General features: G+C 50.5%; 1 protein-coding gene across 2 annotated transcripts; it reads right to left on the reverse strand.

The window, feature by feature from the left end:
• Window positions 1-20,027, reverse strand: TRMU (tRNA mitochondrial 2-thiouridylase). 2 transcript variants are annotated; one of them, XM_012756970.3, is made up of 11 exons: window positions 19,764-20,016; window positions 16,952-17,117; window positions 13,371-13,477; window positions 9,139-9,261; window positions 6,014-6,186; window positions 4,394-4,447; window positions 4,246-4,312; window positions 3,066-3,166; window positions 1,685-1,829; window positions 1,258-1,340; window positions 1-510 (listed from the first exon to the last, which is right to left on the reverse strand). In XM_012756970.3, exons 1-11 carry the CDS (start codon window positions 19,843-19,845, stop codon window positions 370-372), a joined length of 1,242 nt encoding a protein of 413 aa, XP_012612424.1. In that variant the 5' UTR covers window positions 19,846-20,016; the 3' UTR covers window positions 1-369. The 2 variants fall into 2 exon arrangements, with proteins under 2 accessions (XP_012612424.1, XP_012612431.2); XM_012756977.3 differs by lacking the exon at window positions 1,258-1,340 and having other exon boundaries at window positions 19,764-20,027.
• Window positions 20,028-24,475: the final 4,448 nt, after the last annotated feature.

Here is a 24,475-nt window from a genome sequence, read left to right on the forward strand (position 1 = left end):
TCCCCAAAAGACTTTTTATTCAATACTGTCCTGTCCCTGCAGGCCCCTCTGCAGGTTGTCCCCTTGGTGTGCCTGAAGGTGAGAAACGCTCCCAGGGGCAGCATGAGAGCAGCTCTATAAATAGGGCCCTCGGGGCAGACCCACCTGCCCGCAAATACTTCTGGCCGGCCGGAGCTCCAACTCGGAGAAGACGGGCTCTCCCTGGGGCTCTCCCAGCTCTGGAAGCTCTGTGGAGCCGTGCCCAGCCTGGCCTCTCCTGGCCCAGCAGCAGCAAGGCCCTCGGTGACCGGACTGCCCGCTGGCCGCCCGGCCCTCAAGCTCTGTTCTCCCGGACGCCTCTCAGCAGCTCAGCCTCTTTAAGAGCGAGGGTCACAGGCCTGGGCCATCAGCTGGGCCGTCGGTGGCCAAGTTGGCTTTGCTCTGGCCCTTCTGGAGTGTGTAGGCAGATGGCCCCAACCGCAGGATCTTCCCACTGCCCAGGCACTCGCCCCCTTTGTAGAACACGGCGAACTGGAGAGGAGAGAGGCCCTGGCGTCAGGGTGCTACCGGGAACTGGCGCTGGGCCTGCCGCTGCTGGCTGAGTCGCGGCAGGGCCATGCTCAGAGCTCCAGGCGGGCCCTGCTCGACCAGCCTGGGGTCCTGAGGGATGCTCCCAGCATCTGCATTCGGGAGGGGAGTTCAGGGTCAAGGTCTGCTTCCCTGAGTGGGACAGTCCCAGGCCTCTCTAAACCGGCAGCTGGGAATGCAGGCAAGGGGGTGGGAGCCCGACCTGCACACACCCTTCTGCCGCTGGGGCCGGGTGCCCACGTCCTCAGAGTCCTGCACCCTCTGCCTAGCAGGGCGCCCACTCTCTGCCTCCATGAGCACAATCCTCTAGCCTTCTCCCTTCCCTGTCCTTGTTGCTGGGAGAGAAGGACCCCAGGCTGCAGTGCTGGCCACGCTCTGCCCTCACTGGCTGTGTGACCTGAGCACTCACGTCCCCTTTTGGCCTCGGCTGCCGCATCTGCAAACCAGATGCCTGGTGGGGCTGCAGTGCAATGCCGTCCTCCCAGGGCACAGCACACTGAAGCCAAGAGCCATCCCATGCCATGGTGCCACCTGGGGGCAGACGGAAAGTGCCAACGCCCATCTCATAAGCAAAGACTGGGCTCGGGGCTATCGCTCCAGCAGACAGCAAAGCCCAGGCTGAAGCCTGTCCTGCCCTCCCCAGCTCTGGAGCACGGTGCAGAGGGAGGCTCGACCCCCTCCCCCACTCACCTGTCCCAGGGCGAGGGCCCGCACAGCCTTCACAGCTGTCACCCACACGGTGCCGTCCTGATTGAGGGTCAGCACGCAGGGCACTGGGTGGAAGAAAGGGGCCTTTGGAGGGGACATAGCCTTGGCTCACCTGGGCAGCCCCAGGGAAGAAGGAGCACCCACCCATGGGGGACAAGGACACCCCTCGGAGGGGACGGACAGGGCAACGGCCAGGGACTCCGAGCCACCAGTCTGGCCAGGGACGCGGTAGGACACTGCAGGGGCAGCACACCTGGAGCCTCCCGCTGCTATGGTCCTCTCCTGGTGGCAGGCACAGGACAAGGGAGTTCTGAGTATCTTACGTGCTCTCACCAGTGGGAGACTTTCCTGCCCAAGGTTTCATCGCCCAGGCCCCAATCTGGCCCCAGGTTCCCTTCTGCCCAGTCACCTAGTGCCATCTGGTGGCGGAATCGGAAGTGGCACTCCATCATCTTGTCCCGGACCAGCGTGGCGGGCGGCTCCTCTGCGATCCAGTGCACACGGCTGGTGCGAAGCAGGTCCCTGTACAGGGCCGGGTGGTCTGTCCAGGGGGCCTGTGGGTGGAATCAAAGCCCCATGGCACCCTGGAGCCCTCAGCAGAGGGTCCCTCTCCCCAAGGCCCGTCTCAGTGTAGGCCGTTACTAACCACAGTCCCGCCAACAAGCACGCACTGACAACTGTGCACAGCACCATTCTGTTTCACCCAGAAATTCACTTAATCATCTCCAGAGACTTTTTACCATAAAGCCCAGGAGGGACAGTAATTAGTCACGGTCACAGTTGTTGCAAAGCAGAGGTGAAGTCTGAGCCTGTGTCTGCAAACACTCCTCAAAGTTCAAGTCTCACTCTGGCCCCCACCTGTGACCACCTGTGGGGTGACTGCTACCCTGGAGCCCCTGCTCCCCCCGCCCCCCCATGGCCTCCACACCATGGCATGTGGCTTCTGGGGTCAGGCCAAGCCTCCCGTCTGAAGCAGGACCAGGCACATCTGGTCCAGGGCCTGCAGGGGCACTGAGGCCAGTCTGGGCACAGGTTTTCTCACAGTAAACATCACTGACATGTCATGCTAGATATCTTGTTAATTCACCCGTGACCAGGCTTTTACACCTTAGCACTTTGTGGGAGGAGATGTCTGAGGACTGGCAGGTGAGGCCTGCTGGCCAGCGTTTGTGACAGAGCATGAGACTATAGCTCAGCCTGCTGACAGCGACCTGCGGCCAGTGACCCTGCTAGGGCAGGGCCATCCTGGTCACCACACGCTGTTCAGCAACAGCCCTAGCCTTACCTGCTAGATGCCAGCAACACCTGCTCCCCCTGCACATCCTCCAAGCTGCGACAACCACATCGCAATGTCCCCTGGGGGTGATGCAGGCTGCTCTAGATGCCAGGTCACATGGCTAAGGGCCTTGCTGTGGCAGACGGCCTGGTCTGATCTTGGCTCAGCCACTGGTATCTACCTGACCAGGACACTGGATCCCACACAGGCAGGCCCTGTGCTAGGTGAACTCCTCTCCATAGGACCTTCCGCAATTTCCTTGTCTGAGTCTCACTGTCCACTTTTGTAAAATCAGAGCAGTATCTATTTATAGTATAGACTAAGGCATGGAAAAGCAGAGTGGCCAGCATACAGAACCTAATAAATGCCCTCAACATTCTTCTGCTACCTCGGCCAATCCCAGGAGGATGCACCATCGCGCAACACCGCTTGAGGCCTCCCAAGTCCTGGTCCCATAAACCGCTGGCTCTGCCACACGCAGACCAGCGCGTGTCTCAAGGCCGGCCAGACTCACCACGAACACGTCGCCCTTGGTGCCATCCTTCTCCACCACGTACCAGGGCTCTCTCAAGCCACCTATCTTAGCCTTCTGGCCCAAGGTATACAGGAACCAGCCTGTGGAAAGGCAATTTCTCTGTGAGGCTCGGGAGCGAGCTCCAGCTGAACCTCACACCGCCATGATGGGGCAGCGGGTGCGGGGCCCCTGTGACCACCGAGGCCAGACCAGGCCTAGAGCTGGCACGGCCACTCAGAAGCTGGGACTCTCCACCCACCAGAGCCAGCCCTGCCCATCTAACGTGCTACCTGCACTGGGGCTGCCCCGCACTCCCCATGGCCACAGTCTGCAAGCCTCACGAGGCCAGGTGGTGGGGTCCCCGCCACCCCCACTCTGCACAGGCAGAGGCAACCTAACTGGCTTTGCCACACTCCCCAGTGCGGCGCCTGCTTCAGTGAAGCCAGACGACCGAACTGCAGGCAGAAGCTGAGTCATCTAACTGCCTCCTGCTGGAGACGGGCTGGGAACAACGCCGTCACCTCCTCCAGGCTCAGGCACGCCTGGCCCCGCTCAGCTCTCGCTCCCTCGGGGAGCCCCGCTCCCACCGCAGGAGGGGGAGGATCTCCAAGCGCAGCCCACTGTGATTAGCACGTCTGAGCAGCAGCCTTGCTCCCAGCCTGGCCCACAGCCTGGCCCACAGCCTGGGTCTGCGGGGGTCCAGACTCGCCTGATCCCATGCCCGGGAGGCATCCTCACCATCGCGTCCCGCAAGGGCCACACTGCCCAACGATCGGCTGGGAGTGAGCGAGCAGCACCCCCCACCGCGCAGCCCCACCATCGCCGCAATCGTCCAGGCACACGGTGAAGCCACCGAACTCTTCATCAGAGGAGGGTTTTCTGTAGTTTAACATTTTCTTCACTTAGTGAGAAAATCATCCTATTAATAGGGACTTACACAGAAGCCAGAGAGCAGTTCTTCCAAGTCAGATGGCGTGCTTTTAAGGAGACTGTATCTTGAACCCCACAAAGCCCTAGTCAAAGCCACCGTGCAACCCCGGCCACACACCTGCCCCGCCCAGCCTGCGGAGCATTCTGCGATTCACTGGCTGAGGTGGATCTGTCTAAATTTCCCAGGATTGAAACTCACCCCATGACTCAAGGAGTTTACGATGAAAAGTGGCCAGAGGCTGCATCTTACCTTTATGTGTTCCCAGGACCTTATTGTCTTCTATAGAAATAAAGTTACCAGGACGAGGCTGCAGATACTGGAAAGCAAGCATTGCATTACCACCGGGGACCCAGCCCAGAGCACAGGGCCCCGTCCCTCTGCCCCAGAAGACACTCACCTGAAGAATGAAATTTTCAAACTTTCTTTTACCGACAAAACAGATGCCCATGCTCTGAAACGAGAGGAAGTCCCGCCAGGAGATGAGTGAAGGCACGTGGCATTCTGTGCCCAAACAGGCCTGGCCGGGAGGGGAAGGGGCTGTGCTGCACCCAGACACCCCAAGGAGCACATGGGGCCTCCCAGCCTCAGCCTGCACCGTGCTCCAGGACAGGGCCTGCCTGTCCTCCTCCTGCACCCTCAGACGCCAGCCAGTCACAGCACACGACCAGAGTCTTGTGTCTCACCCTAGCAGGGTCTGACCCGCGCGTGGCAGAACATCACATTAGCTGCCCCAGAAAAGAAAGCTAAACCTGGTCAAGGCCTTCAGGCCACTGTGAGTAGCAGGGCAGAGACAGGGACCAGAACTTGTCTTCCCCAGCATCAGCCTGGGCTGCAGTAAAACCTCCACCAAGCACTGTCAAGTGGCTTCCCTGTTTACTCTCCGGCTTGTGTCCCTCTAGACCTGCCCTGTCCATCTCTGCGGCGCTCTTGGCTCTCCCCACAGACCACACTGGGACACTGAAGAACAAAGGAGAGGCAGGCAGAGCACGGTGGGGGGGCATGCTCCCTGGCGACACTGACTCGATGAAAGACACAGCACTGCTCACGCCCAGAAGACAGACCTGAAGGAGTAGCCACAGCAACCCTGAAATGGCCTGACGCGACGGAGCACCCCAGAGGCCTGCCAAGCTCGCCAGCTCCCCTAGCACTCTGCCCTTACCGCCAGGCTCAGCCAGTGCTCCAGGCTTTTTCTTTTTTTTGTTCTTGATACGGGGTCTCACTATGTTGTCCAGGCTAGACTAAAACTCCTGGGCTCAAGCGACCCTCCCACCTCAGCCTCCCCAGTAGCTGGGACTACCGGTGAGCACCACACGCCGGCTTCCAGGATTTATCTTGCCTCGGGGCCTTTGCACACCTTCTATCTGGACTGTTCCTCCCGACCTTCTACAGGACACTGAATCGTACTCACCTTTCAGGTCTCACCTTGTCGTTTCTCCAGAGGCCTTTCTTCTCTATCCCCAAATCCCAACAGACCCCACTGGTGCTGCTCTCACAGGTTCCCAACCCCCCGGCACAGACACCCTCTAGGTTTACAGCAACGTTTCCTGTCCGTCTCCCCTCGACTGTGCGCCCAGTGAAGGCAGGGATGGAACTGTGTGGTGGTCACGGTCTCCTCGGGATCCAGCAGCACAGTGCCTAGCACAGACGACACTGGACAAGTCTGTGCTGGGCCAGATGGCCAGACAGACAGCGCAAGAGTACCTGCCCCCGAAGGTCTCCGTGCTGGGCCACACTGCCCTGTGCTCACCTGGCAGGCTGCCTCACAGCACAGCTGCAGGGAAAGCGGTCTGCCGCCGGGGGCCAAGCTGAGGAAGGGAAGGGAGGCTGCTTCCTGAGGGTCGGTGGAGCCTTCTGCCCTAAGTCTGAGGATCACTCCTCCGACCTACTTCCCCAAGTCCCCGAGGCTAGGTCCTGGGGAGGGACGCGATGTCTGAGCACAGAAGTCCCAGCCCTCCCTGCACCCTGGAGCCGGGAACGCAACATGCACCATCCAGGCAAGCTACGCACTCACTCGTACCTCCTTCTTCTGAAGCACGTGATGCAGTCTATTCTCAGCAGCTATTTTCTTTACAAAGTCTTTCGTTAATCCCCCCAGAGGGAAGATGGTTCTTCTCAGGGCATCCTGGGAAACCTGGCTGAGAAAGAAGGTCTGGTCTTTAAAGCTGTCAGCTGCTTGAAGAAGCTTTACCGCTGCCAAGAGTAAAGAACAAAAGATGTTGCAGGAATAAAAATGATGACATTTCACCTTGAATAACGTCTGTTTATTCAGATTACCCTTGTCTGTCAGAAGCAAAAATCAATACTCAATAGCAGACTACTAGGAAAAAAACCACCACCAGAGAATGTAAGAAAGATTCTCACCTCTTATTTATTTATTTATATTTTTCTTTTTTCTTTTTTTTTGAGACAGAGTCTCGCTTTGTTGCCCGGGCTAGAGTGAGTGCCATGGTGTCAGCCTAGCTCACAGCAACCTCAAACTCATGCGATCCTGCTGCCTCAGCCTCCTGAGTAGCTGGGACTACAGGCATGCGCCACCATGCCTGGCTAATTTTTTCTCTATATATTAGTTGGCCAATTAATTTCTTTCTATTTATAGTAGAGTCGGGGTCTCACTCTTGCTCAGGCTGGTCTCGAACTCCTGACCTTGAGCAATCCGCCCGCCTCGGCATCCCAGAGTGCTAGGATTACAGGCGTGAGCCACCGCACCTGGCCTATTTATTTATATTTTTATTGTTAATTATTATGGGTACATAATAGTTGTATTTATTGTGCACATGTGATGTTCTGATACAGGCATATGATGCCTATCAATCAAATCAGGGTAACTGGGGTATTCAGCACCTCAGGTATGTATCATTTATTGTGTTAGACACAGTCCAATTCCACTCTCTTTGTAGTTTTAAAGTATACCCTAACTTATTGCTAATTACAGTCGCTTTGTTGTGCAATCAAATAATGTTTATTCTATCTAAGTATATTTTTGCAGCCATTAACCACCCCACTTTATCCCCCTCCCTGCTACCTTTCCCAGCCTCTGGTAACCATCATTCTACTCTCTGTCTCCATGAGATCAATTGTTTTAATATTTAGCTCTCACATATGAGTGAGAAAATGTGAGATTTGTCTTTCTGTGCTTGGCTTATTTCACTTAACATAACGTTCTCCAGTTCCATCCATGTTGTTATAAATTTCATTTCATTTCATTTCATTTCATTTCAGAATTTCATTCTTTTTATGGCTATATTCCATTGTGCGTATGTACCATAATTTCTTTATCCATCCATCCATTGATGGACACTTAGGTTGATTCCAAATCTTGGAATCACTATTGTGAATAGTGCTGTGATAATGTCTCACCTCTAATTTATCTTCTATTAAAGAAATACAGGGAGGATAGATTTTATATGATAAAAAAATTTATTCTAGTTCATGCTTTAGATGATAATATTTTCAAAGATGAAATATCACATGAAAAAATGTTCTGAAGTGAAGAGAAAAAAACAAGCCTAAAATAAACTCAGCCAATTTTGGCAAAATTGGGAACGACAGAAACTTATAGAAAAATCCACTGAAATACTGTCAGCTATGCTTTTTTCTAACAATTACAGCATGTGTTTGGACCATGGTTGTTTTCAAGGACTCTCTTAATTTTCCCAGGTTCAACAACTGGGCAAAGAATAAAGTCTTTCGGTAGCACTCTCCTCTTAACAATGCTTTTTTCCTTGGTAGAAATGGTTTTGTTTAAAGTCCACGCTGACATTGGTCAGAGGTCCTACTGTAATTTCTTGAATATCCCCTGATTGTAAAGAACCATTTTTGGCTTTAAGCCAACGGTGCAGAGGTGTGAGTGATCTTGTCCACATGACCTTGGTTCTGAAAAGAAGGCCTGCCTCTACCTCTGGGCCCCATCAGCCCTGTCCCCACGCGAAAGGGCTTCCATAATTAGAACTGTCGGGCTCCTCACTTTCAAGCTCAACGACCAAGCAAAGACAACTAAGCAGAACATCAGTATTAATGGCTTCTGCTAACCATTCTCATGTCTAGGGCTAAGAGATGCCCCCACAAGCTACACTCCTGACCCTTCATGGCTTGGCAGTTTCATGTGTGCGTAGTTCTACGTAACTAATGTTTTCCATTGACTCGCACGTTACCTGAGTAAAGCAGAATTATGTCCATTTTACAGACAAGGAAACTGAGCTCAGATAATTAAAGTGACTCACCCAAAATGATGCAGGTAGAGTATGGCAGAGCCGGAAACTGAGCCCAATTACCCAATTTCTATGCCATTACTTCTTGTGTACCAAACAATAAAACCAGTTGAAAAATGAAATTAGAGTTCAGTCAACTAGTTATCATGTGAGCAGACTCAGACTCCCCAGATGGGGGTGTGGCTGGAAAAGGCTCTACAATCTGAACTCAGTAGCCCCCGGGTGACTGTGAGGCAGGCTGCAGGACCACACGTGGACCAGTGCTGTGCAGATCAGCAGTGATAACCCTTCAGTGGTCCTACGACAAATTCCTTGTGGAAACGTGGCTCTGAGCTCCTCTTGGTTTTTCACTCAGCAATGACGGGAATTCCTCTTTTCACAAACGCACACCAGGACAAGCCAGCAGATTCCCAGCTCACTGTCTGCCATTTACTTTTTTCTAGAAAGGTGAAACTTTGCCCTCTTACATCTATAAACTAATTTGTGTAGATCACCTTTGTAAACACAACTGCAAGGTCTGACCTGCAGGCTTCTGTTGGTCACACCCTAGAGAACCTGATGCCAAGGTACAAGGCCTTGGCAAAACTGGCAATCCAGCTGTCATCGCCAAATATTGCCTCAGATATTCTTAGAACGTGCACATCACCAACACACAGTGTCCAGAGCTGGATCACACATTTCTGACATAACTTTCCTCCAGCCCTGCCCTGGCACCAGGCGGCTGGGAAATCTCCTATGGCCCAACTGCAGGCCCTCAGGGGAAATGGCCCTCCTGGTTACCGCACCTTTTCAAATGTGAACCTAAAACCCACAAGCTAGCGGGAGCACACAGACAGAGGGATGGCAGATGCTCAGACACAACACACTGCCATTCTTCAAAATACTCTACTTTGTTCACAAAGAATAAAGCTCTGACGTGGGCACTTTAACTTACCATTTCTAACTTCAAACCGATTTCTGAAAAGACCTTCTGGTCTCTTAATGTGCTTCTGCTCAAAGACTTCTTCATCTTCCAGTGAAGTTCTTGCATAGTGACCTGTGGCAATGGCATCTGCTCCTGTGGGGTTTTTAAAAACACAAAGATCGTATTTTACACTCACATTTGCTAGCCCGGGACAGGATGAGCCAAGGGTGCCAAAAGCACTGCAGACCTGAAGTCTTACCCTGATGGTCTGTACAGACAGCCCACCCTACCGTCAAACACCGAGATCCCAGAGAATAGGGGAACACATTTAATCTTGTTAAAATGCAGACTTTAACTCTTAATTTAAGCTGATACAATCTTGTTAGAGTTTTACTGTACCTTTAAGAGCCTTTCAAAAGTTAGCATCCACTCATTCATTCATTCTTTTAATAGCTGAAGGAAATAATCCGATATGCATACAAATATTTAAGTATAAAAAGCTCTTTTCAGAGTTTAATGACACGGAAAAATGCCTGTGACATTGTTAAGTAGGGGGAAAATATATAATATTATGATTCTACTACTTTTAATGTACAGAAAAAGATAAAGATCTCAGAAGGTCCATTAATTATAGATGACATTTCCCCCTTCTTTACGCTGTTCTATACTTTAAATTTTTCCTTAATAAATAGGTATTATTTTTATCACAATAAAGGACTACCCAGCACATCCAATTTCTTTCACATTATTCAAAAATAGTCAAAGAACCTACCAAGGCATGTAAGTCCATAACCTTTTTATCACTGAGAATTTCAGATATGCAGACTCTTTCCTGGAAAGTGCAGCAGGACTGATTCAGTACTTAACCAACCACACTAGCTCAGCATAAAACAGAAAAACACAGCAAGAATTAACTGCTGCATATTAACTACCTGAAGAAGTACCTTTAGGAACACATTGTCCTATCATGACTAAGTTTTTAATAGAGAAAAAAAACACCTTAAATCTATTTCCTTAAAGAACACCCACTTATACTACAAACAGTGTAGGATTCGTCTACTAGAAGCCCTAAGATTTCAGAAGTCTAGGTTCCGTGTATTTTTATTCTGTGTTGCAGAATTTAAAAAAGCTATGGTGACAGAGAGCTTGGCACTCTCCAAAGGCAATCATTCCTCTCCTGAAGAGCTATTTGTGCCACCTGGAAGCAGGAGGTCTTTCTCCTGCAAACCCTAACCTTGCCCTCCGGTGTCACACAAAGAATGTGACCCTAACTCACACACGTGACTGCTGTTATTATGACCCAAAGTAATCTCGACGGTTCATCAGAGGACATATTTCCAGACACGCTGGAAATCAAAATCAATCCACATTCCATCAGTCTGTAATTCTTTTCCTGAATAACAGACTTGGCCTATCCAGACTCCTTGCCCTTTCTCAGATATTCTCTGACCACAAGGTGACCCAGTCTGCTGCTGGCTTTGGCAACAGACGTCAGAGAACTGGCTCATCAGACTGGGGGCAACTAAGTCCCCTCAGATCTTCTGCACACAAATGGCAACCAAGCCAGATCTTCTCAACCTTATATTAGCAGAATTAATTATTAAACCTGGTTAGCAAACTTGGCAGTTGTCTCTATTACATTTCATGTTTTTGGTGTTAGTACAGCATTCAAATTTAAGACTTTTGGGGTTTTGTTTTGTAGACTATTTTTTACTCCTAACTCCATAAACCAACTTTTCATCTTCATTATCTCAGCATTAGGTCACTTATACATCAGATCAGCAAGCCTAATCTAAGTCATTGCTGACACCACTGGATCCCTGGCATTTAACGGCTTATGTCTTGAGACGTGGCCATACACAGCAGAGTGAGCTGCAGTGGGGCAGAGCAAACTGACAGGCCAATACCCAGAACTTTAGAGACTCATTATGCTGACCCCACTGGCAGGGGACAGGAAAAGGAACCCACAATTCACAAAATATAGCAACAGATACCAAGAGGTAGTCTAAGCAAGCAATTCTTTTTTTTTTTTTTTAACTCTAATTCCATAACAGATTACTAAGCAAGCAATTCAACACTAGGAAGGTTCAATAAAAAGATATGGGGCTAGGGGCAGTGGCCCGTGCATGTAGTCCCAGCTACCCAGGAGGCTGAGGTGGGAGGAACGGAGCCCAGGATTTCAAGACCAGCCTGGGCAACATAGTGAGACCATGTCTACAAAAAATGAAAAAGAAAAATTAGCTGGGTGAGGCAGCACTTGCCTGTAGTCCCAGCCACCCAGGAGGCTGAGGTGGGAGGATTGCTTGAGCCCAGAAGTTCAAGGCTGTAGTGCTGTGGTCCCCAACCCCTGGCCCACGGACTACTAATGGTCCATGGCCTATTAGGAACCGGGCAGCACACCAGGAGGTGAGCGGCAGGCAAGCAAGTGAAGCTTCATCAGTATTTATAGCCGCTCCCCACCACTGGCATCACCACCTGAGCTCCCCTCCCCCTAGCGCTGTCCATGGAAAAACTATCTTCCACAAAACCGGTCCCTGGTACCAAAGAGGTTGGGGACTGCTGCTGCAGTGCATTAGCATTATGCCTATGAAGAGCCACTGTACTCTAGCCCAGGCAACATAGTGAGACCCCATCTTTAAAAAATAAAAATTAAATAAAAAAAAAAGAAATGAGGACATCTCAATACGCAGAGGGAATCAAGAAAGAAAAACTTAGGGCCGGGCGTTGTGGCTCATGCCTGTAATCCTAGCACTCTGGGGAGGCCGAGGTGGGCAGATCGTTTGAGCTCAGGAGTTCGAGACCAGCCTGAGCAAGAGCAAGACCCTGTCTCTACTAAAACTATTGAAAGAAATTAGCTGGACAACTAAATATATATATATATAGAAAAAATTAGCCGGGCATGGTGGTGCATGCCTGTAGTCCCAGCTACTCGGGAGGCTGAGGCAGAAGGATTGCTTAAACCCAGGAGTTTGAGGTTGCTGTGAGCTAGGCTGATGTCATGGCACTCTAGCCGGGGCAACACAGTGAGACTCTGTCTCAAAAAAAAGAAAGAAAAATGTAGGAATGGACAGAATCTGCAAACCTGGTAGGCAGACAAGTTGCCAGATGTTGGCAGAGCCCTAACCATAGGGTAGGCTTCTAGAATTGGCCATTGAGACATAGCTTCAAACTGAGAAAAACAAGATAAAAGACCCAAGATCTAAAATCTTGTGACCATAGGCTTGTTCTCAGGACAAAGCAGAAACCCGATTTTGGAAGTAAGAGAAAAGGTCTTATCATGACTAGCAAAAACGATGACTGAACACCGAGTTTTTTGAGCCTTGAATGAGGGCTCCTGAAACTTCCCCTAAATATAATCTCATCTGGAACCAGAGCTGCTGCAAGCAAAGCTGACCCCGCAGGTAGTGGCCCCAGGTAGAGAGGCAGGGTGAGCCTGCCACAGGGAACCAGGCAGGATCTGATACAGATTACATTTGGGGCCTGTAAGTTCCACAGGCCACCCAGGTCCCAGCTCAGCCAAACCTAGACACACATTTATGGAAGAGGCCAGGCACCATCTCGTAGCCCTAGCTCTAGTTGTGTCCTGTGGGCTGCGGCAATCTCTGCATTGCTTTGGCTTCCAGTTTGAGGAGTGTTCCTCTTGCTGGAGCAGGGCAAGGCCACGTGGAAACCACAGCCTCAGGGAGCTCGAGGCCCAGGGCTCTCAGCAGTCAGCCTGCTCCATCTCCGGCTCTTCGGCTCTGAGCAGGCCTTTCAAAGCTCTGTTATCTTTGGCATCTTTCCAGAGTTCTGACTTCCTGATACACTTACAGGCTCATCTACTTTTGTTTTTCATATGCTTTTTCTTTTTTGCTGATGACACCTCATTAAAGGCATTAACAATTTAATATTAGAATATTGTTTTTTTAAGAATCTCTTCCTCTTCTTCCTGGGGTATTGTCACTTTTCAACTCTTTGGCTTGTGAGGCAATACATCTTTCCTCAGGACTTCCAAAGCCGGTTGTCCTCGGGTCAACTCTGCCTGTCCTCACATGTACACGGTCCACTGTGAAAGCACCCTGTCCTCCTCCCAAGGACCTAGCACTTGCCCTTGACCAGAAGGTTCCTTCTTATTCAGTGAAACACAAAGTATTAACATTTTCACTTCTTCCTTTCCTTCTGAGAGATGAAACAATTTTCAAGGTTTTGGTTTCTGGCTATCTCTGAAAATTTGAAAATCCGTGACTTTTTAAAAACAAATGAAAAAACCCCAAATTACTTACCAAGATTATCCACAGCATAATGAAAAAAGCAACTGAATTTGATGTGCTTATTGCAGACTATGTCAGGATTAGGAGTCCTTCCTTTTTCATACTCATTTAAAAAATCACTGCAATAAAAGAAGAAGACTTTACTTGTAAGTGTGAAACATTCCTCAAAAAATTAGCTAAATTACTTATTTAATGTAGAATTTCTCCTTGTCATATTGAAATTACAGTTTTCTGCAAAACAGGAGAGCTGTAGTATAAAGCCCTTTTCAATATTTTCATCAAGCATTTGTTTACAGCCTGCTGCACTTGCCATCTGACCCTTTAAGTAATGGCCTGGATGCAAAGCAAGGTGCCACTCCCCACTGCTGAGGCTCAGGAGCCGCTGTGTCTCCCCGCAGGCTCATAGGGTGTGTGGGTTGGAGGGGAAGGGGCCCTGAGGGATTCCCTAAACTGCTTCCTGGGTCTCCTCTAACACAGAGGGTGTAGGTGAGGAAGAGCTATGCCTGAGTCCCAGTGGGAATAAAATCACCTAGAGTTACAACTCAAGGCTCTACCAGCCATTCCACAATCTCAAACCTGAGAACCGAGGTCACTGAGCAAATATGTCCAGAAATTTTTCTCACGTGACCCACCATGCTCCTGAGCTCTAGCAACCTCCTGGGTGCTTAACGCAGTTCAAGCCATCCTAACTCCGTGGAGTTGTGCTCTAACAGAATCAGCGGACCCAGGAGAAAGATGCTACTATGCCAGCAAGACTCAGAATTTCACAGTCTTAGAGGATTCACTTCCAGAGGCTTATGATGCCTATACTTCAGGAGTCTTAAATGGGGTATATTTTTGGTATATGTGATAATTTTTTCATGTAACCTAAAACTCTCTATTAATCAACAAGGGTTTACGGTTACAATACAAAGACTGATCATGAGCCTGCACAGGATCATAAGTTTCTTGTTCCTTCAACCTTATTGGGCAACGCTAAACTGTTCTCCTAAGTTTTCCTAACACTTCTCACTCCCCCTAGAAGTTCATAAAAACTCATGTTGTTCCATATTTGCAACAACACTTGATATTATTACTCTTTCCATTTTTTTTAATTGTTAGAAAGCTGTCAAGAGGTTCATTAAACTGTAAACTACGTAAAGTGAGGTCCATGTCTCCCTCCACATGTCCAAAGACCCAACCAACTTTCTACCTAACAGACATTGACTAAACGTCGAACAGGCTGAACATTTATACTGGTTTATGAAAAGACATACTGTCAAGCCTTCCCGTCTGCTGCATTAGCAAAACCAACGGAGAAAGCCCATTCTTTCACAAGAAAGAAGAGCAACCTTTCCTGCGCTTTGAGGGAGACAGTAATTTAAAAAGAACATCTGGACTTTGGCCCTTGACGGCCAGTGGGTCTTGAACAAATGAATTCAAAAGATACTTCTGAGCTAGACAGCCGTACTAGACTAGCAAGTGTGCAGAGCAGAGATCAAGGAAGAGTTGTAACTACCTCCCCTGGCAGCTGGCACAGACAAGGACAGGCTGGCCAGGGCCCCAGGGTGGGCTTGGAGGCAGCCCTCAGAGATGACAGGACCATCTCAGGGCCATGTCCTCCTTTCAGTCCCTAACAAGCAATGCCAGAAGGCAGTAGCAAATGTAGGTCTGGAAAGCCAGGTTTTAATCAGAAGTCTGCTCCTAACTTGCCACCGTACTCGGGACAAGTCACTCTTCCTGTCTGGCCTTGGAGCTGAATTAATCTTCAAAAATCACATTCGCTCACATACTTTTGAAATTTTGCACTAGAGGGTGAAGTTGAAACTCACCTGGAGTTTCAACTTGCTATTACCTCAAACCCTGCAGTACTCATCGAGAATCCCCCAGATCAGCTTCCTCTACCCACCCAGACTTGACCTTGAAACTAGCACTGACTCTTCTCTGTCCCTGGCCTCCCACGCTCATCAGTCACCGAGCCCCGTCACACCCTTTCCCAAAGACAGACTCCGAGGACATTCCATCCAAACCAGCTGAGGTGCTTGATGAAATACAGATTCCAGGGCCCACCAGCCCAGACAGATGTTTAACAAGCACCCACTAATTTTCTAGCTTGAGCTCTATTGCCCAGTGGACTTGACCTCTGGGCCCTATCACAGCCAGCCTTCACCTCCCACAATCCCCACACAGTCCAGATCTCTAGCAACAACATTTTCTTGGGTTCTCTGCCTTCGGTCTTCTCCTGTAATCTATCCTATACCTAGATGCCAGACTTATCTTTTTCTTTCTTCTTTTTTTAGAGACAGGGTCTCACTATGTTGACCAGGCTAGTCTTGAACTCCCTGGCTTAAGCGATCTTCTTGCCTTGGCCTCCCAAAGTGCTGGCTGGGATTACATAGGTGTGAGCCACCACACCCAGCCCCGGACTGGTCTTTTTAATAATGAAAATAACAACGGCTATGTTTATTGAATGTTCACCAATATACCAGGCACTGTGCTAGAAGTTTATATGTCATCTCATTTAATTCTTACAATAACCCTGTGAGACATCAGCCATTATCCCCATTTTAAGGATGAGAAAACTGAGGCTTAGAAAAGTCAAGTAAATTGCCCAAAGTCACATAAGAGGTGTGACCGAACCCAAGGGTTTTCTGACCTAAAGCTCATTTCAGGCAAGGGACACCCACCTGTGCACATAACCCGCTGTCTCGAGCGTCCTCAGTGGCTGCCCTACATTTAGCGTCTTCAGGGCTTATCACACGTCCTCAGGGCTCATCACAGGCTAGCCCTGGGCTCCTTCCGCCACAGGAACCAAGGTCCAGACAAACTTTACCAGGTTTTTGAAACAGACAATGGGCATTTCTCTTCACCGCTGCTCTTGCTACCCCACTTAAAATGCCTTCTCTACTTCTTCAAGGGCAGCTCAAACCAAGGGGTTTGAGCTCTTCCATGAAGCCTTCCTGACCAATCCATGCTCCAAACTTCTCCCTCCCCAAACCTGCAGCACTGTGGATGGAATCGCTGGTACTTCCTACATGCCAACCATGAGTGCCTCTTTCAAAGACAATGTCCTCCTCCCACCTAGACTGCAAATTCCTACAGAAAGAGGCCATGGTGGATACATCTTAATGCTCCCACATGAAGCACAGTGCCTAGTATTCAGCAGCACTTACGATAACTGTTGGGATCATATCAGATTTTATAAAAGTTTTCCTTTGTTTCTTGTTCCCAAAAGGCACAGGCAGTGCATCACACAGCTATTTCTCAGAACTGCTAATCGCTGGCCCACACAGCACGTAGGCATTGACACTTACCTCGTGGCACCTTCCAGGGAGAGCTCCGCCTCAGCTCCCTTACCCTAACTGAGCAGCAGAAATATCTCGAGGTTCAAGAAGGCATCAAAGAGATTTCTGGCAGGTGGCTCACTGACAGGATAAGAGCACCAGGGGTGCTGTGGGGTGCAGGCCTCAACTCTAACACAGAGCTCTCGTGAGGGCGGCTGAGGCCTCCACTGCCAAAGAAGAGTGCCAGGCTGTGCGGCGTTAGCGTGGCTGACTACGGCAACCGTCAGAAAGGACCTGGTGCATCAGGAAGCCTCCCACGTGCTCGCTCACCTGAACACGTCATTCCAATACTCCTTCACGTAGGACACCTGATGGAAAGGGATGTCTAAGATCTGGCAAACTTTGTAAGCATCTTCGCAGTCTCTGTCAGCAGCGCAAACTCCATGTTCATCCAGTGAGTCCCAATTCTTCATAAATACCCCTGTCACTTGGTAACCTGGACAGGGAATTAAAGAGAATACACATATCAGCCTTGGGTTAGAAAGGCAGTGATTTCTGAGCTCTGAGCAGTTCCCAAAGTGCCACCCCCCTATGCCTCTGTGCCTGGCTAGGCTGGCAGGCCCTGCTTTGCCCATGGCCTTCAGGGCTCCAGGATGCATACTGGTGCAAGGCACTATAGAAGCTCCTTCCCCTGAATCTCTGCTGTGCTTTGTAAAGGCTTCATCATCACAACACACTATTGCACTGAAACTGCCTGAGTCCTCAAGATGAACAAGGTGGTATTTTTTCATCTTTGTTTCTCCACCTGTGAATCAGCACAATGCCTAGCACATAGGAGGGGCTTAGCTAACATGTGCTGAATGAAAGAAAAGCCAAAACTCAACAAAATTTTTCAAAGCAAACAAAAACCACCATTCGCTTATTAGAGAAGGGAACTCATTTCCAGTTTTCATCTAAGACTTAGATTCTAAGTCATCAGATAATACAATTAAAATTTTGAATATTCTATAATAAGGGCTATAACACATATATATTTTATGACTTATTTTCCCCCTTTTCTATTGTGACAAAGCAATCAAATATTGGAGAGAACAACTTTAACCCTACACCACTTAGCTAGCAAACTACACAGGTGCCCACCGTGTATGAGAAATCCAGCTCCTCAGGGCAGCCGGCACGTAATGAAAGGGAGCATCTGACTGTTAAAGGCAACTTAACACAGTGCCCCAAAGAACAGGGATTTGATGACAAAGCTTCGCCAAAACTAAACACCCACACACAAGACCAAGCCATCCCAGCTGGTGATCAGTGCCCTCCTCATGAAGCACCCAACTCTGCTTCTACTCCAGACCTTACCACACTGGGCTCCAATTGTTCCCACCTGTCTCCCCTGCAACTCACTGAAGCTGGGAGCTTCTCAAGGGCAAGAACTGTGTCTAACTCAACCCTGTGTGCCCAGCACATAATGGGAGCTAAAAGGAGCTTGTAGAATGAACAACCCTATACACACAGCTATAAAAATCCACTCTTCCTAGAGCTTCATCTGCCTGATAATTTTTCTCAGGAAGAGATGGGACCCACTTACATGGACACAGGTTCAGCCACTCTAGGATGAATGAACTTTCCAGGAGGCGCATGACAGAACACGTGCCTCCAGTAAGACTGGGAAAGCCCTCAATGCCACAGCGAGAGGACCACGCCTTTTCCCTGCTGTGTCCATCAGCCTCCTCCAGGGGGCAGGAAAATTCAAGGAGGGCTGGAATGTGAGTTGTACAAGTCAGGAGGGAGTTCACCTTCTTGAAGTAGTAAGATGACATATCTGGTCTCCCCACAACCAATCTTCTGCATCTCCCAAAACACCTAGTCATGCCTGTCAGAAACCTCCAAGGGCTCTGAATTGTCTACCCAACACAGACTAAAGTCCCTAATATGACATCTTAAATAACCAGGGCCCAACCATTCCCACCTTCCTCGCCTTCTGCCTACATCTGGCCAGACCCAGCCAACAGTCATGCCTCTGCCCTCCCACTTGTACTGCAGGCTCTGTCACACCTCTAGTTCTTTGCTTAGTGAAATCCCACTCTTCCTCCAAGTCTCGGCTCAAACACCTCCACCTCTAAGACGGTTTCCTTGATTCTCCCTTTCTCACAATTTTATGTGCTTACAGTGTACCTATCCTCCCCTTTGGCACTTATTATACCTCTTATAATAGGCATGGTTATTGATAATATATAGTGAGTTGATAATATATAGTGAGTATATACATATATATATATCCCACTACTGTTTTCTCAGTACCTCATATGGGCTGGGCACCCGGTAAACCCTTCGATATGTACGTCAAAGCCTTCCAGTCATCCTGTGAAGTAGGTGTTATCCTATTTTAGAGACGAGGGCTTAACTTGCCCCAGGTCAGGAACCTTGCAGGCATCTTTGCATTCCAAGTGTCTCCAAAGGTGGCTCACATTAGAGGCCCTAGTAACGTTACTATGTGAATGAAGCCTCCAACGAGAAGGAGCCGCACAGACGGAGAATTTGGATGGGGTAGTTCATCTCCGCTGCAGACCCTAGGAATCCTAAGCACCTGTGGGGCTCCGTTTGGATGCACGAAAGAAATGCAAGTGCTCTGGGGGAAAAGTTTGCCAGCCAATGAACCGAGAACACAGGAGTGATTTAATAAGCAGACACGCCGCTCGGGATTGCTCAGTCTCATGAGTTGAAGGACAAGCACCCCACCAAGCGGCCACAATGTCGGCAGGGGTCAGGGCCTCAGGGGCCGATGATCCAGCTCCCCTCACCACTGTGCGTGGCCTCACAGGTCAGTGTGGACGCCGCCAGCACCACCGCGGGCGCAGACCCAGTGAGAAACCCTCTCCTCCAGGCCCTGAAAGTCACGAGGTTCACGATCCACTCTGAGCTCTAACCGGGCACGGGGTCGCAACCACTCCCGGGCATTCGCGCACTTCCGACCGCACAGGCGGAGCGCGGGGGGCCGCGGAGAGGGCAGGAGGGGACGTGGGACTCCCGGCGGGCCCGCGCGCAAACTGAGGCCAGAGAAGGGGCGACCTGCCCGGGGCCACGCAGGACAGGGAGAGGCACTCGGAGGAAGAGCCGCTCGGGGCTGGCGGGGGCCTCGCCTCACCTCTCCGCCTCAGCAGCAGCGCGGCCACGGCGCTGTCCACGCCGCCGGACAGGGCGCACACGACGTGCCGGGCCGCCAGCATCCGCCCGCCGAGCCAGCTTCGTCTTGCCGTTGTCGTCGTTGTTGCCGCCGCCGACCCCGCAGCAGCCGCTTCCGCTCCGCGCCGGAAGTTAAGTGGCGCCTCCGCCGTGGCGTCTGCGCTCGCTGCCCGGCCGGAAGCGTGCTCCCGCGCGCCCGGGTTCCGCCCGAACTTCGCCGGCCCCGCCTCCTCGCACAGGTGTTCCCGGGCGCGCCGGGAGCCGGAGGACTGCTGCCCTACCTGGCCGTGCCCCTCAGAGCCACGCCGGCTCCTCCGACCCCCGGCGGCGCCGACACCCAGCCCGGCTGGGCGTCCCTCTGTGTCCTCGCTGCCTGCGTGCGAGCGGCGCGGGGCTCCGGCTTCTGTCCTTCACGTCATCCCCGCACCTGGGAGAAGACAGGCCTGGAGCTTCGCACTGGCGATGGAAGCAGGGAGGAGGGAGGGAGTCCTGGTGTTCCCCAGGGGCAGCGTTCGAGCTGAATTCTTCCACGAGACAGTTGGCATCGTCAGACTAAATAACAAACAGGGAGACTCTCTGAAGGAAAAATGATGTTTATTCAGGAGTAGGCATTGCAGTGAGAATATGGGTGCCAAAATAAACTGTGTGCTAAGCGGGAACCATGTGTGTAAAGGAAGACAAAGCTTTTTAAAGGAAAAAAAGAGGATTAGGTAATTGTTTGGAGATAATTATCCTTGGCTACAAGGATTAATAACAAGGGCGATGCCAGTCCGAGGCTGGACAGGCAGTCGCTGGGCAGATGTCTTTGCACAGGTTTTTGTTGTAGTTCTGGTTTTTCTGTTTGTTCATTCGTTTTTTGCATGAGTTTGCGATGGCTTTTGTGCAAGCTTGTGGTCCTTACAGTCTTTTGTGATAGTTGTTATCAGGTGTTCATACATGACAACTCTCCCTTCATGGGCTTCCCTGGCTCTGCTTGTCAGGGTTTTTAGCACAAGTGACTCCATTTTGATTCTTGACAACTTTCACAGCATCAACTAAAGAAGGAAAGAAAAGCAGGCAGAGGGATGAGCGTTCTATAAAGGCCCTGGGCCCCTGAGAGGACAGGACCAATGCAGGAGCAGCAAGGAGCTACTGGAGGTGTTAAGCAGGGGAGGGAAATGATTGATTTGAAACCTTTAAAAGACCTTTCTGGCTGCCCTGTGGAAAATGGATTGGAGGAGGTGCTGGGAGCCTGGTTTAGAGGCCATAACAGCACTCTGGGAGAGAGACGGGGTGACAGAAAGATACCATGTATTTGGAGGTAGGGATCTGTAGCCCTTGCTGGTGACTGGACGTGAGGGGTGACAAGTAGGGGCAGGGGCTTGATGTTTCTGCCTAGTGGGACATTCACTGAACAGGAGGAGGAACAGTGGCCTGCCAGATCAACCCCAGCATGAGGTGCCAACAGATAGGACATCAAATTGGAGATGTGGCTGTTCCTGAATGACTGCATGGATAAGGCAGGTGACAGAGGGGAGGTCTTGGGATCAGAAACAGCAGGTGAAAAGCTCATGGATGGACACTGGGAGAACCTAGAAACATTTGGTGGACCAAATGAGTGTGGGAAGGCAGGAGGGTATAAATGAAAGCAAAAGAAGAGGCCCAGATAGTAGACCCGGACACCACAGAGCCGGCTGGAGGTCCAGTGGCTGGCCAGGAGAGAGGATGGGAGAGCAAGGAGGGGGCACAGAATGGAGGGCCCAGGCCAGGGATGACATGGCTCAGAGCAACAGTGATGCAAGGTGCAAAAGACTATGAGGTTCGGGTTGACACCAGAAGCTACAGTCACTTGTGGAAATCACAGGCATTCTTTAAATCAGTGACTCAGCTTTTTCACCTTGAACCCACAGTATCAGAACACATGGCCATCTATGCAGACATATACAAGTATAAAAAGGGGTGCCTCTTGAAACAGTTCTTACCCTTTGTAGAACTTACCATGTACTGTCATGTTTTTTATTTTATTCTTTTTTGTTCTTTTAAAACTTCTGATGTAATCTACAACATTGATTTCATGTAAGATTTAAACCACAGTTTGAAAAATTCAGGGGAGGAAATGCTACTACAAATGCAGGTGGTTTTTAAATCAGGCCAGTAACACACACCAAAGCTTGGCATTCAAATCATGTTAGTTTCTTAACAGTTTCTCAGGTTAACAATTCATAAATGTTTACGTGTGAATAATTACTAAATCAAATCATTTTCTCGAGAATAGGAACAGTTTTAAGGGTCTAGACTAGAGTAAAATGAGGAAGGCTCTTAAGTCCCCATTTCCAAGAACAGCAGGAGCTGCCAATGGGAGAGAGTCCCAGCCACTGGTGCCAAGAGGCGGCACAGGGTGAGCTGCAAGCAGGAGGAGTCACAGGGCCCCTGTGGGAAAACAAATGGATGGCTACTTTTTCAGAATAAAGGATCAGGAAAATATCCAACAGGGCATCAATTCCATCTTGCATTTCCCAGAGGAGATAAGGAACTCAATATCTGGCCCCCTGACAACTGGGCAGATTCAGGAGTCAATGTTTAGGCTGCGGCCGTGCTGGCACCACCAGAGTTTTTATTCCCAGTCTAGAGGACCACGCCCTTCTTGGGTATGGCAATCAGATAGAAGGTTATGGCAGGTTAAGTCCCAGTTGCAACCAACTCACAAAGAGGCTTAGACATGACCCACTTACACATATTTTCTGCTATTTTTCAGTGACCTACATGGTTTTTAGCTACTTTGTAGCTCCAAGGACCCTTGGTGTATAATCCAGATCGACCATGGGCCAGCTACAGCAAGGACAGTGACTGCCTGCCAGCAGCAATGTCAGAGATATAAAATGGAAGACATCTGCCCCACGATATTAATGAAATGTAAAAAATCACATGAAGCTGGGCCCCTTCAATCTGCGAGAGTGGCCCTCTAGCGGCAGCCAGAGTGCTTGGTGCCTTTCTAAAGAGAAAGTGGCCAGCCCCCAGGGGCTCTGGGAGCACTTAGTCTCCAACTGGCTGGGGCTTCTCACAGGGGCCCTCTGAGTGGAGGATGGAGGGCCTAAGTGCCAGGAGAGGAAGTGCCTGGGGGAGCTCTGTCAGGCCACCGCAGCAGGGACACAGAATGGAGACTCAGAGGAAAGGAAGGAGGCTAAAGCCCAGGATGGGACAAGTGGCTCTAGCCAACTCCTGCTCTTCAGATCACTTCTGCCCCAGCTGGGCACACTGTGCATCTGACCGAACCTTGGCCCCAAGCAGAGCTGGCTGTGCCCGAGGCCGGATGGGGTGGAGAAGGGCCCTGGGCAAAGGCTTAGCTCACCCCCAAGGCTTGCACTGAGCATGGTTGATTATCACAGGTCAGCTGGGGGTTAACATCTCTCCCTACCAAGTGTCAAGCCCCTCGAGGGTAGGATGCCTGAGCTTTGTGTCCTGCGTAGTATCCTGGGCACAGATGCAGCCTGGTCTCAAAAAGTTTTTGTTGAATGAACTAATCCAATTCCAGATTTCTTTTTCCCCCCTGTGAAATGAGGGACCAGACCAAAGGCTACCTGAGGACTCAGGACTCTGGAACTCTCTACAGCCCACTGGAGAAGCAGGGCTGCCTGGTTCCCCCAAGGCTCCGTGCCAGCCAGCCCGGGCGCCTTGCTCGGACAACTCCAGCTGCAGAACGCAACACCTCCACGCACCTGCCTTTGGGGGAAAGCTTCTGTCTACATGTGCAGCCAGGCAGCTGGCAATGCCCACCCCAATGCCACAGGAACCACAGCTCCAAATAGCAATTTCACGTTTACCACATTACCCTCAGAAAGTTACAAGTACAGCCCAAGTCTTTTTCCCTCCCCTCTCTGTGGACAGAGGAAGGTCCTGGTGTGGTACAGCAACGTGGGAGCCCAGCTAGTCACTCTCCTACTGTCTGCCGTGAAGCCACTGAACTCGGGCTGTGAGAAATTTCCTCCTAAGGAGATAAGTATATAAATTGTGGCTTCCGGGCCAGCTAGTTTTAAAAGATATTAGAGCAGGGGTCCTCAAACTTTTTAAACAGGGGGCCAGTTCACCATCCCTCAGACCCCTGGAGGGCCATTGGAGAGTACGGCGCACATTCCACACATGCGCACTGTGGGCCCGGGACCAGTCGGCTGCTAAGCAGGACAGGCAGCAGTGGCAAAACCAGATAAATGTTCTCGGCAGGCCGCATGTGGCCCGTGGGCTGTAGTTTGAGGACCCCTGTATTAGAGGCTCCGGGCAACGAACAGGCTCCCACTGTCCCCGCTGGGTAGCTTCAGCCAGTAGGGGCCCTGCTGAGATGGAGGCCGAGGGTGTGTCCCAGCACAGGGGCCACTGAGGCAGGGCCAACAGACACAGTCCACTGCCTCAGTGTTCAGATGAACCTGTCCTCATTCCACACTGCACCCCGTCTTCTCAGGGTGTGGTCTGTGGCCATCAGTGGGCATCACCTGGGGGCTATTAACAACGTGGGCTCCTGGGCTTGCCCCAGACCAGGGCTCAGTGCATCAGGGGGCTGGGCCTGGGATCTGCGTATATACCAATTTTTATTCAGACTAATTTTTGAAAATCACTTGCATTATAGTCTGGATAGTAGTATTGCATAAAAATGGCTATGCATGTGCAAAAATGAAGATAAGCTTAAAAAATCAAGGTGTTTTA

Source organism: Microcebus murinus, chromosome 10 (genome assembly GCF_040939455.1).
Source record: "Microcebus murinus isolate Inina chromosome 10, M.murinus_Inina_mat1.0, whole genome shotgun sequence".
Classification (NCBI taxonomy): Eukaryota; Metazoa; Chordata; class Mammalia; order Primates; family Cheirogaleidae; genus Microcebus; species Microcebus murinus.

Bases quoted from the DNA above. Each gene is read 5' to 3' on its own strand.
- TRMU (XM_012756970.3), bottom strand. From the start codon at position 19,845: ATGCTGGCGGCCCGGCACGTCGTGTGCGCCCTGTCCGGCGGCGTGGAC. The intron at 9,262-13,370 runs GTAAGTAATTTG...AAAACCCCACAG, and splicing joins TTATGCTGTGGATAATCTTG to GAGCAGATGCCATTGCCACA. The intron at 4,448-6,013 runs GTACGAGTGAGT...CTCTCGTTTCAG, and splicing joins ACGTGCTTCAGAAGAAGGAG to AGCATGGGCATCTGTTTTGT.